This window comes from Misgurnus anguillicaudatus, chromosome 5 (genome assembly GCF_027580225.2).
Source record: "Misgurnus anguillicaudatus chromosome 5, ASM2758022v2, whole genome shotgun sequence".
Taxonomy (NCBI): domain Eukaryota; kingdom Metazoa; phylum Chordata; class Actinopteri; order Cypriniformes; family Cobitidae; genus Misgurnus; species Misgurnus anguillicaudatus.
Genome location: NC_073341.2, coordinates 5,731,006 through 5,745,066, shown reverse-complemented (window position 1 = coordinate 5,745,066; position 14,061 = coordinate 5,731,006). Strand labels below are relative to the sequence as shown.

Sequence of the window (14,061 nt, the reverse complement as noted above, 5' to 3'; positions counted from 1 at the left end):
CATCTGGCCCTTAGTGTCTTGCTTAAGAGCAAAATGATGCTGGTTTATTGCTCTTTTCTTGTAGGGCTCAAACCAGCAGCCTCTTAAATACCTGTCCTGTGTTTTCACAATGATACAAACAATGGTGTCTACATGATGGGTTATAGTGAAACAATAATAACATTGTTTTATGTTGTTGTTTTTTTTATATTAGCCAAGCTTCTAGTTTAAATGTGTGTGTTTGTGATCTTCAGGAGGCAGACACTGATGATAATCAGGGTACGCTGGGATTCGAGGAGTTTTGTTCGTTTTATAAGATGATGTCAACACGACGAGACTTATACCTGCTGATGCTCACCTACAGCAATCATAAAGATCACCTGGACAACGATGACCTCATTCGCTTCCTGGAGACTGAACAAAAGGTGAGGTAAAACACAGTCTGTACTGTAAGGTATCATCACATCAAGCTTGATGAAAATACCACGTGACCTTTCCATGCTAACGTGACCACAGGCCATTTCTCCAACACCAGATTCAATGAGGCTTCACTCAGGATAGCTTTATAAGATTTGTGTTCAGCGGTCTGAACACTGAGACAATTACATCGATAAGGATATTTATAAGACCGCCTAACCTAATAAACCACTGTATTAACAGACTTAACCACAGAATCAGATTACAAGAAAAAGGTTTGTGATCACTTCGGCTGCTCTCTGTCTGCAGTGGATAAGTTGTCTGCCCATGAAGAGGTCTTTTTACCTGCTAGAAACCAGTCTTGAAATCATAAATATCTCTTTACTAGCACCAAACATTTCCACTGATAGACTGCTGTGGGTTTAATAAAGAGCTCAACACCTTTATTATTATTATTATTTATTATTAACAACAAACCATGTTTATAGGGAATTGTTTAATTCATTTTTTTTATTTTAGATATTTAAATTTCTAATTCATTTTCATTTCATTGGACACCCAGACAGGAAACAACTCTGGAGTCTGTCTAACTTTGATTGTGCAAATGTTTTTGAAACCGTTACTTAAAATTATTCTACCCCTAACATACAACACCTCGATAAGTTTGAATGTTTACAATGCAACAGTAATTATTGTTTGTATTCTGTTGCAGTGATGTTCATTAATCTAAGTACTGAAACCTCATTTGCAAAATCACCTCCAGTGAAAAGCCTCCTTATTACTTTAAATGGCAAATAAAACCTCTTATGTTGTTTGATTCAAGTGGTGTTATTCTGAAACAACGTTTCAGGCGTTCATTAAAGCCCCATTAGAAAGAGCATGTTCACTGAAACATCAGCACGCAGTTGAAACATCGAAATTAAAGTCCACTATAAATTATCACATCGTAGCCGAGAAAATGAACATCTCAATCTAACGGTGTGCTTCAGAATGACCTTTACACCACTCCAGTCTCATTTGTCTCAAGTAGTTACCAGCAGGAAGAAAATGAAGAAGTGGCCTTCAACACACACCAATGCTGTATGAGTCCTGAGAATAAATGAAACCGAACCTTTTAAGATCCACTAGCAGCTAACAGAGGTGATGATGATACAGTAATGACAGCCGACAGTAATCCCAGCATCCTCTGCTAGATTATCTGAGTGATTAAAGCAACACCAAAGAGTTTTTTTTACCTTAAAATAACGTTTCCAAAACAGTTTCAGTCGTTCATCCACACAAAACAGGGTGAACAGCACTTTCACATTCGCTTTGCAGCCCTCTATCAGCCAAAACCACACTAAAGAAGTTTCCAACCGTCGGGTAGCGGTCCTGTAGTCCGAGTGAAAACTACAAAAACTTGCTTTACGGCAGACCTACAATCCAATCAGGGCCAGCTATGCTGCAGTATTTATGACAGTGGTAATGAACAATTACGCTTCTAACCTGTAGGGTGAGCAAAGAGCCAAAACTCTTTGGTGTTGCTTTAACACTCTGTCATTGACTCATCAGTCCATTTAACCATCAAAGTTGTCAGCGGTCAGATTTCAGTGTGTGAATGCATGTGAATGTGTTACAGGCGCTATTATGATTACTGTTATCGTGTGTTTCAGATGACCAACGTCACAAAAGAGCACTGCATCGAGATTGTGTCCAAATTTGAGCCTTGTCCTGAGAACCAGACACTGGGTGTCCTGGGTATAGACGGTATGAGGTTTCTTCAAAGCTTCCTTTATTATCAAAAAGAGGGATTCTTAAGTGCTAGTTTCATTAGATTGATCAGGAAAAATTAAGATTATAGAGTTATGGAGATCAAAACTCATGCTCTGGTATATAATGATACCTCTGACATTGCACACGGTGATGTTTGAGGAGCAGGACATCTAAATAAAAGTCTCTGTTTGATTTTTAATGAATCTCAATGATGTCTTGGAGAACAAGTGAGATATTAAGTAGATCTACATTATAATTTCTCTTTCCTATGGGTTTGATTTATTGTATTGATTTCTTATTCTGCTTTGTCCATGAGTCAATCATTTAATCATGATTAAATCTGCATAGCGTTCAGTTTTACATCTTACAATGCTACTGTAAACAGAATGAATATATTGAATCCCATATATTTTTTAATATGATTTTAAATATATCATAAGATATACAAAAAATGGCCAAAAATATATGTACTGAAATAACCTATATATGTTTTGGACATTTTTGGTGTATTTTGAAATATATTTTAATAATCAATTTATTTTAAAGCATTTATATTCTACGGAGCCCCTAAGGGACATGGAGCAAAAAATAAATAAAGTTTAGTTTTTACGTGCTCACGTGAAACAATCGCGCGCTCACGTGAAACAATTGTGCACACGTGAAACAATTGCGCACTCACGTGAAACAATCGCGCGCTCACGTGAAACAATCGCGCACACGTGAAACAATCGCGCACTCACGTGAAACAATCACGCACACGTGAAACAATTGTGCACTCACGTGAAACTATGGCGCGTTCACGTGAAACTATTGCGCGCGCACGTGAAACTATTAATAATTTCACGTGTGCGCGCGGTTGTTTCACTGGCACACGCGAAAGTTTCACGTGAGCACGCAAAACTAAACTTTAAAAAAAGTTCTGTGAGCACATGAAACTTAACTTTAGATTTTTTTACTCCAATGTCACCTTAGGGGCTCGGTAATATTCAGGTCGCATTGGAAGAAAAAACTAATCCGTAAACATAACAGGATTGAAAAGATTAAAAGTAAATATTTAAATTAATTTTCAACTGCAAAAATATACTTAGAATTGTATATTTTATATTTACACATTTTTTACCAACGTATAAAAATATATTTTTTGCTGTATGGGTTGTAAAATTAGAAATGTATATGTTGCCCCTGAAATACATTTTGATATATATTCTCATATATTTTCAAATTCAGAAGTATATTTAATTAAGCCAACAAAATGTATTTAGCATATATTTAAAACATATTTTTGGCCAGAGAAATGTATGGGATAATGTGAAATCTAAGCTGATTTATAACCACACAGGTTTTACGAATTACATGCGGAGTCCTGCTGGAGACATCTTCAATCCTGAACACAATGAAGTGAACCAGGACATGACACAACCTCTCAATAATTACTTCATTGCTTCATCTCATAACACATACCTGATGGGTGATCAGCTGATGTCTCAGTCTCGTGTGGATATGTACGCCTGGGTCCTTCAGTCTGGATGTAGATGTGTGGAGGGTGAGATGTGTGTCCTGTCTATAGTATCTGCAGATAATGAAACACAATCGATTTTAAATCAAACCTTTTTGTTATCGTCCTTTAGTGGACTGCTGGGATGGACCAGATGGAGAACCAATTGTACATCATGGCTACACTTTGACGTCCAAAATCCTTTTTAAAGATGTGATCGAGACCATCAACAAATATGCCTTCATCAAAAACCAGTAAGCGATACATGATGATTAGGGCGAATATAATGGATTTTATTGCGTATTCACAAAAGCAGCACATGCAGGCGTTAAAAGCCGGCGTCATGCATCAGAAATACAGTTTTTCCACCTCCAACAGGGAATGAGATATATGAGCTGTTTTATTATTTACATATTTATGAGCTGAACAAATCTTCAAATGATCATGCTGGGCTCTCCGTGTGTCCAGATATCCGGTGATTCTGTCCATTGAGAACCACTGCAGCGTCCCTCAGCAGAAGAAGATGGCTCAGTATCTGACCGAAGTTTTGGGGGACAAACTGGACATCTCCTCCGTCTCTACAGACTCGTCTGAACTCCTGCCTTCACCTGAAGAGCTGAAAGGAAAAATACTCGTCAAGGTGATCGACGTATTTACATCCACACCACTGAATCTGTGCACCTGTACTGTGATCTGTGGTCAGATTTTATTTAAATAGACATCAGCTCAGCTGCATGTCACTGTATGTGCATTACTGGAAAGAACCAATTTAAAGTATGGGTTTATCAGGGTTATTTCTAAAGCACTGAAATCTAAAAGTTGATCTGACTGATAACCAGGTACTGTACCAAAATATAACAAATGGAATTATTTTGCATGAACATTCATATTTATTGAAAGGTTGACATGATCTAATATCCTCAGTGTTAGCTAATGCGTTGTTCAGACTGTGCGATTTTTCCCCCCAATTTTGATTCGGCGACAGGTTTTTGATAAATCCTCGACAATGCCCGAAATCACAGGCAAACCAGTGCTCGTTCACGCGAGTGACAATCACACAGTGTGAACTATCAAAGACGTGATCTGAGAGAATCGCAGACAAGTTGCAGACACCTGTAAGATATCTGGCATGTATGGCAAGCCGGTTTAACTTTTATTTGTTGTGTTCTTGATATCAACAATTCAATTTTCACTAGTTACAATTTTAATTCTTGATATCAGAAATTAAATTTTTACTAGTAACAATGATAATTCTTGATATCTGTAATTGTACTTTCACTAGTGAAATGTCACCATAGACTGCCATTCAAATTCAATTGTTGGTTTAAAAAATTACATTTCCACTAGTAACAATGTTAATTGTTGATATCAAGAATACAATTGTTACTAGTTAAAATGTTAATTCTTGGTATCAATAATTCGATTGTCACTAGTTACAATGTTAATTTCTGTTATCTGAAATTGTATTTCTGATATCAATATAATTTCAGATATCTAAAATTACTTTATTATTAGTAACAATCCCATTCATGATATCAGAAATTAAAATTGTCACTAGTATGGCAAGCCATTTTTACTTTTATTCGTTGAGTTCTTGATATCAACAATTCAATTTTTACTAGTTAAAATTTTAATTCTTCATATCAATAATTATATTGTTACTAGTAAAAAATTTGAATTCTTGATATCAATAATTCAATTGTTACTAGTTAAAAGGTTATTTCTTAATATCAATAATTCGATTGTCACTGGTGGAAATGTAATTCTTGATATCAACAATTGAATTTAAAATGCCGTCTATGGTGACATTTCACTAGTGAAAATACAATTAAAGATATCAAGAATTATCATTGTTACTAGTAAAAATGTCATTTCTGATATCAAGAATTACAATTTTAACTAGTGAAAATTGAATTGTTGATATCAAGACCTCAATGAATAAAAGTTAAAACGGCTTGCCATAGTTCCGACTGAAAATAACATAGGCGATGATCCACAGCCAATGAGAGAGCAACATACAGGGCAGCTGGAAGTTCGTGGAGGAGTTATGATCCCAGTCTAATGTGAGAACTCCGATCTTGTCACTTCTCTCATGCGTTTGGTTGCGAGACGTTCTTCCTATGGTAAAGTCATGCAGTGTGAAACCCCCTGTCGTGATCCATCAACACAGCAGTGACTGAACGCTACCCCATATAGTCATGCAGTGTGAAAACATCCGTGACCTGACTTTTTGAAAATCGTGGACTTGGCTCAAGAATTGATGTATCTTGTTTTACATGTGAGATTTGGAGGATATATTTTTCTTATCTCAGAGCAGTAGAAGAGCCGAGTTTTAATGACATGAGCTGATGTCCAGCCCCTCTTGTACTTTTAATAATGCGCGAGGGCTGAGAATTGAACAGTATATGGAGCGGCCTGGGAAACGGGCGACTTTGTGTTATAATTGGAAGTCAGACAGCTGTTCTAGACTCGAGACCGAAGTCTGGGCCAGCCGATGTTATCGACAAACTGATGGGCACAGGCTACAGATCACAGAAAATATACTGCATCAGCAATGTCCGTTTCTTACTAATGAACAACTGAATACTGATGGATATACAATATACAGTACAGCATACAGTGTAAAACATTATAAACATTATAAAAAAGATTATAAACCTGTATAAAGTACAGACAACTCTATGGTGTTATAGTGAGTGCTAATTAAACAGCAGCCAACAACAGATTATAGAAAGACAAAGATGAGCTCAAACCATGTTAGTCATTTGTTTAATTAGCATACAGATCACAGTACAGGCTTAAAGTCATTATACTTCTGATCGATCACTGCTATTGATTTCTCTGGATGTGTCACAGGCTTCTGTTATTGTTAAAGTTCACATTGATGTCGATGTTGAATCAATGCACGTGAATGCTGTGATCTGTATCTCGTCTGCTTTTCTTTGAAGTCTTTTTAGCTTAATGGATTTTTAAAGCGCAGTGATTTTTTGTTTATTTTTCTTTTTTGTATTTATCGTTTTATGTATGTTTGTTTTGCTGTCATAGGGTAAAAAACTGCCCCCAAACATCGATGAGAACGCAGAAGAGGGGGACGTGTCTGATGAGGACAGTGCGGATGAGATGGAGGACGATTGTAAGCTCATGAATGGAGATGTAAGTGATGTTTATACGTACCGTATAACATATATACTTACTTGACATACTTTACAATTGATATGCCTTATAATGTCATTTCTCTTTTGCTTTTGTGGTGAAATGTAACACAGACGTATTCATGTTTAGTGTATTTTAACTCCGTCATGTTATTTTGGCTGTGCAGTTCAGTGACTCTCATACATTTTGCATGAAGGTTTTTTCTGTCCTAAGTGCTTAAAGCAAACATAAAAGACGTAGACATTTGTCATGAATTTTTCTGCGTGTAAAATCAGGTCAAGGGCTTAAAACCTGAAATGACCCATATATTGTGATGAATGGTTTCCACCTTCGTGTCCTCTGTGAAAAGCTGTGCTATTGCAACACTTATTTAACGAAGTCAGTCTACCCTTGAGATCCAAGCGCCCTTGAGATTGACTTGTCTCTCCGTCTCCAGACGTCTATGAACCGAAAGCAGGCGGAGAATGTTGCCAAGAAGAAATTAGATAACCTGATGAAGGAGTCGAAGATCCGAGACCGAGAGGATCCAGACAGCTTCACCATTACAGCCCTGCCGCCTGCAGCAAATCCTCATGAGAAATCAGCCATGAAGGTACACTTTACATATACTGTACACATACTGTACATCACACTGCAGCATCTTTTCATACATATGCTGAAATATATGTGGTATTCTTCATTCCTTATAGCAAATGCATTGAAGAGGTTCGTTGTGGCTTTGTACAGATGTGTGTATTTCAGGTCTGACTCATGTGTTTTAAAGGCTGGGTATCTGATTTTGAAAAATTCTAACTTTAACCTACTAGCTCAGAAATCACGATCCCACCCTCTACTTAAATCCTCATCCAAAGCCACGCCTCCTCCAAAACACATGAACATGCACAGATCAAAAGCCTATTTAAGTCTCAATCACCAGTGAGAAAACTTTGCCGTACAAAGTAAATAACATTACCAAAATAACAAACAAACAAGTATTTTAAATCGGAATTAGATACAGCACATTTTCGGATGTGTAGATGTAATAGTTTGCTACTACATAAATATTGTTACGCTAATTCATAAAAGTACACAAAATACATAAACAACACAATGTTCATCAAAGTAGAATATCTGAATCCATCTCAATCATATCACGTAACCTTTCCAAAAGAAACACTGCAACCCTTTCAGACCCTTTGCCTACCTCAGATGTCTCCATCTCGTGGAAAAGCAGTAAAGTTACCGATGTTAATTCGGGTTTTTGCTCTTTGCTTCTTCAGACGGTTCCTGTTGTTGCTTCAAAAAAAAAATTTCGCTTGGGCTCCTGTGCAGGTTGTTAATTCAGCTAAAAGTTTCTCGCACTTTCCATTTCTCAATCAGAAGGCTGCAGCCTCCGGAGGTGACATTTGTCTTATTACTGAATATTAACAATTATAAAGTTAACTTTTATTCTTCGTTAGTCGTAAATTGTGGCCAGAGCGGGCTTGACCGCATGTTGAACATTTTTTGGTCCTACGCCTTTCACATATGTATATTTATACACATACATTTAAAGAACTTAACATAGTGATTGCTATCAGGATGTGAGGAGACTTTCAACCAGCATAACTAAAAATGTTTCTGTATCAAATGAGATACCTTGCCTTTAAACTGCACAGTGCATAAACCAGATGCCATTAACAGTCCATGATTAAAGACAAGATCACTTTAAAGGGTCAAAGTCTGCACTTTTATTTCCTCTGAACAGCCAACATCATTTAGTCATTAGCTGGGTTTCCATCAAAATGATTTTATGTGCATTTTGAAGTATGGCATCAAAAATGTCAAATTTCAAATATAATCCCTTAATTTGCAAAACGTTTTTGTGCTTGTTTAAAGTGTTTTTTAAACCTAAATGAGAATAATGGGAGATGGAAACGCATTTGCAGAATACATTTTTACATAGCGAACATTAAACCCACGAGACTGATCGTCTAGCTGTTTCCGCTGATGTTGTATTTCCCGTATATAGGGCTTGACGTGGTCGTAATGCCCTTGCTGCTAGTCCCTGCATCAAAAATGCTGCATTCCTTCTTCTGTGCACAACATTCAGTTTGACAATTACAAGTTGCACTGCTAGTAAATTTTTTACTTACCCAATTGTAACCAAATGCAGTCCTGTCTCCATTTTCCAAGCGTGCCTTGTTTTATTTACTGTTGGTTACCACCGTTATTCACTTAAACAATTTAATGGAAACGCACGTAATTCGCATTTGTTTATTTTTTGCGCATTTTGAAAAGATTCCCTTCATGTTTAGATTGTAACCCAGCCAATTTGTCTATCATAAAAAAAAGAGTCATCATTGAGTTGTTATAATCTTTTAAACAGACTTGATTATCCCATGTAAACGATTGGCTGACATTTGTTATTTCATTAGGACCTGTTGTTGAATACTGCAGAGATTTTCTTGTGCATATGTAAATGGTCAATATGTTAATGTTGGGTTGAAATAATACATCATCACACTCCTATGTCAATAGAGCAAGAAAACTATGAATTGGTTTCTACTGCCACCTAGTGAAGGTCTGTTAAAGACTGAACCTCACCCCAAAATGACTGCTCAATGGGTTGAGAAAGGGGCTCGCAACAACCAAGTCATAGGTTTATTATCATTGGTATTGCATATACACATATAAAATATAAATCCTTTATCCATTTAGGACAAAGTCTCTGCTAAATGTTTAATAGTGTTGTGTTCATTCCTCTGAATCTTGTCACCTGAGTGTGTGTGTGTGTGTGTGTTTTTGTGCATTAGTAGACTTCACTACAGTGTGTATCTGTCTTGTAAATTCAGGGTAAAGGTGATGAGAGCGGCGATACTGGAGATGAAGCTAACACTGGTGGAAACAAACGTCTGGCCAGATCATTTATGGGCAATTTCTCCAAACGAAAGGTACTTTTAAACAGTAGTTTAATAGTTTATTGTGTATATGTGTCATATCAATGATTCATACTTATCAGGAATTATAAATAGAACTTATACATACTTTGCATTAATACATGGATTTTTGAAATACTCGATTCTGATTGGTCAATCAGTGCATATATGTGAGAGATCATCACAATAATAGGCCTCTTTCTTACCTTCGTCTGTCATGTTTTGACCTGTAGAAAAAGCCGAGTAAAGTGAGGAAATCCTCCAGTTTTGAGGACACAGACACGGATCAGGAGAGCTCAAGTGGAGCATCGAAAGCTGCAGCACATCACAGCAGGTACGCCTCCACTATCTCATCATGTCAAATAGATTTTCTGATGCACATAAATATATATATAACACACCTTAATCTGTTTTAACAGAAAGAAAAAGACAATGAAGCTTTCGCGAGCGCTCTCTGATCTGGTATACACTAAATCTGTGGGAGTGCCTGACTTTGAGACACAAGGTATGAAAAGAAAATCTCATTTATACTGGAATAGACTCGCTCAGACAAAGTTAATAAATAATAAAATAAAATATATCTATAGCCTGATGTGTTATGTATCTGAATTATTCATCAGTGTGTACAGTAAGCTTATGTGATGTGTGTTGTTGTGTCGTGTGACTGCAGGCAGCTGTAGTTTTCAGGTGTCATCCATGAGCGAGACCAAAGCCCACCAGCTAATGCAACAGAAACCTGCCCCGTTCATACGATTTAACCAGCGGCAGCTGACTCGCATCTACCCCTCGCCGTACCGTGTGGACTCCAGCAACTTCAACCCACAGCCCTTCTGGAACGCTGGCTGCCATCTGGGTACAGACAAACATTTGTGTTGACGGCAAAATAAACCCTATGTCTGAAACACACTGTCAACCTTCTGTCCACTGCTCTCATATAGATTCTGTATTAATCTTAAAAAAAATCTTACTGCACTTAGAAAAAGAAAGTACAGAAATAAAAATCATCACTACAGAAGTATAATAAACAATAAAAACATAGATCAACTATAGATTTCAGATCTAAAGCCCGGGATACACTGCTCTCCTATAAGATCAAGCTTATCACACTGTGCCTCATGGATCGTTCAAACTTGGGTACGACAAGCATGTAGACCTATTAAATCGGAGGCTGCTGTGACACACATTAGCACAACATCACCAATAGGGCTGCACAATAAATCGAATGTGTTTGTCATGCGCATATGACCCAGCTTGTCAGTGAACTACGGCTCTGTGTAGTAAATGCCGCTCCATCTGAAAGCAGGTGATTTACTACTAAGATAGGAACTGGCTTTACTGACGAGATGCGCATGACTATCGCATGCAATTTATTGTGCAGCCCTAGTCACCAGTATGCGCTAGTGGTAAACAAATACCAGAACGCAGGTCGTAGCAGCAAACACACATTGATGTGCGTTGATCATGCTGACTTTCTGACACTATCAGAAAACTGTGGTAAGCTATCTTTGGATGCAAGGCCAGGGAAACAGACGAAACTGTCTCGCTGTAAGACATAGGACCACACATAAAGAGACACAATCACAGAAATTGCGACGATTGTTTCACACGCTTGAGACTACAGATGCGCGTTAGCGCTGACTGACTCTTTTCACGGCCGTTCTCCGATCGACTTGGTTTTAATCAGACCCGGTACCTGAAATAATTAAAATGGGACCTACTTGGACCCAACTGACCTTTCAAAATGTAGACCCGTGTCCTTCCGTGAAGACCTCCAATGGATAAAACTATGATCAAGTTCAGGAACATGGAAGGATACAATGTGACACTGAGCTTGCTTTGCGTCGCACCCAATTCATCGAGAAACAGAGAGCAGGCGAAAAATTATTTCTTCTTGGATTTTTGGGATTTTTTATGAATGTGGAGTAATCCCAACTTGGTTTTGTAAGTCAATTCAACCTACTATCTTAAGTTTTGACTTAAAACATTTGACAACATAAATGCATTTTATTTACAGCGCATGAATGTAACACATGGAGATGTTAATACACATACATGGTATCAGCGCATTCATAAAAACCTTTTCACTCTCTGCTTAAATTCAATTCAATTTAATTTATATAGTGCTTTTCACAATTGTTTCAAAGCAGTTTTACATTAATAGAAGCAGGAGAAAACAGAAAAATCAATGGACTACATAGGAAGTAGAGTACAGTGGCTAAGATTAAACTGTAGATGCTATCGGATTAATATTGTAGCACATAGAAGAGAGTTCAAAGTTAAGCCAATGTCAGCTGATTCCCTAGGGGTTGGAAATACTCCTAGGAGAGGAAAAACCTGAATTCGTCAGGAAAAAGTCCTATGATAAAAAAAAACCTTGAGAGAGAGCCAGACATAGCTGAGTCTATGGAGGATATACATGTATTAGATACTACATGTAGCTATAACTAAAAACATTTTTGCCATATGGACATTACTGTGACACTCATCAGAATACTTCCTAATTATAAAATTGACATGTTTCCTAAAAAAAAAACTTAATCTGTTACATTAGTATTTAGAAAACAAGGTCTACTGCCAAATGTATTCTTTAAGAGATGTAGAACATCAAGGAAACAAATAAAACTTAAATAGCTGTCAGAAAAACTATAACAAACAACTTAACAGATTTTTCAAATTGCTTAAAAACTAAGGCACGATCAATATAGTTTACTCCAGGGCTAAACATACCAAAATACATCAATAATTCTCTATATATGCAAACTTTAGACATAATGTGCATTGTTTTAAAATGCTAACAGGAGTCACACAACGTATTGCTTGAATAAATATGTACCTTCATGGACGAATAGCTTTAAATCATATACATATATCAAGACACATGCGGAGCCGCACAGACTGACTGACCACTGGAATTAAAGTATCATAAGATCGGACTGCTTGTTATGCTTTCGAATGCCTCTCGCGACACAATGATGCAATTCGCCAGTTGTGCAGTCTGTGCAGCACCGCATGAAGTTAAGAGCAAGTGGGCCCCCTAGTGGTTTGGGGTCCTACGCAGCTTGCTTACCCTACGTTGATCGACTCTTAACTGTGAAAGTGAGTGGGGCTCATGATCAATTTTCATTTTGTTGTGAACTATTCCTTTAAAATTAAGGTAAATCATTACTATGATGTGTGCATTAATGTGAAATAATGTTTTTGTTCAATATCTTGTTCGCAGTTGCTTTGAACTATCAGTCAGAGGGGAGAGTCCTGCAGCTTAACAGAGCAAAATTCTCCTGCAACGGCAACTGTGGCTACATTCAAAAACCTGTCAGTATGTGTGAAGGTCAGTACTTCACTTGATTTTTTTTAGTTATTGGTGGTATAATGTTAAGGGTATACACAGAGAAATAGATCAAGATGTCAAATGTAACTAATGCTAACTATAGCCAAACTATAGCCCTTTTCACACAGAGATAGCAGAAAACACTGATTAGATTTGTCCCAGGATTATTTGATTTTGGTTCATGCACACTGATAGTGTTTTTTAAACGCATCCCAAAAAGATTGTATAAAGATACATGAGGAGTAATGTAATTGTTATGTACTTTGTGAGGTTTTTTTGACGCTCCTTAACTTCTGTGATTTTTCTGGAACTGATCCCAGCAATTTTGCTAGGTCTCCATCCTAGGATCAATCCCAGGATGAGTTTGGGTTCACACAGAAGCAATTTTATGTCATTTTCTAGGAACATCGCTCTGTTTGAAAGGGGTTTAGGAGTGTCACAATAATGTTGTTGAGATTCAGAAATATTAGTCTGGTAAATGGTCCCTGTCTACTCTACTGACAGGTTCCTTCAATCCTTTTTCGGAGGATCCTTTACCAGGCCTTCTGAAAAAACAACTAGTTCTTAAGATTATCAGTGGCCAACAATTACCCAAACCTAAAGACTCCATGCTGGGCGACCGAGGAGAGGTGACTTCTGCATTTATGATCCTAAACATGTTCATATGCAATCATCTTAAACAACACCTGTTTATTTAACAACTTTACAAATTTGGCGAGAATTTTCATCTTTAGGAATTCTGTTGAGAATTTGTAAAAACTACAGTCGAAAATTTTGATCTTGTGCTGTTTTAAATCAACATCTCTTCTTCAGATCATTGACCCATTTGTGGAAGTAGAGATCATTGGACTACCGGTCGACTGCTGTAAGCAGCAAACCCGAGTGGTTGATGACAACGGTGAGCGAGTCAAAGCCCACACACACTAATTGGTCTTTAAGTATCATTAAACTGTGAGGCTATTACGTGGTGCATTATACTGTATGTGTGTGTTTGTTTGGATGAGATGAAACTCCCTAAAGATCTGACATCAAACTGTGTC

At 37.3% G+C, this 14,061-nt stretch overlaps 1 protein-coding gene across 1 annotated transcript in view; it reads left to right on the top strand.

The window, feature by feature from the left end:
- The window catches only part of plch2a (phospholipase C, eta 2a), a 157,825-nt gene that overhangs the window by 128,842 nt on the left and 14,922 nt on the right, over positions 1-14,061 (top strand). The window contains exons 7-20 of the mRNA XM_073867458.1: positions 234-404; positions 2,049-2,142; positions 3,488-3,691; positions 3,777-3,897; positions 4,112-4,283; positions 6,689-6,796; positions 7,233-7,388; positions 9,610-9,708; positions 9,927-10,027; positions 10,113-10,198; positions 10,364-10,546; positions 12,914-13,021; positions 13,526-13,650; positions 13,835-13,919. Of these exons, the coding sequence (XP_073723559.1) occupies positions 234-404; positions 2,049-2,142; positions 3,488-3,691; positions 3,777-3,897; positions 4,112-4,283; positions 6,689-6,796; positions 7,233-7,388; positions 9,610-9,708; positions 9,927-10,027; positions 10,113-10,198; positions 10,364-10,546; positions 12,914-13,021; positions 13,526-13,650; positions 13,835-13,919 (1,813 nt within the window). The remainder of the gene's footprint in view (positions 1-233; positions 405-2,048; positions 2,143-3,487; positions 3,692-3,776; positions 3,898-4,111; positions 4,284-6,688; positions 6,797-7,232; positions 7,389-9,609; positions 9,709-9,926; positions 10,028-10,112; positions 10,199-10,363; positions 10,547-12,913; positions 13,022-13,525; positions 13,651-13,834; positions 13,920-14,061) is intronic.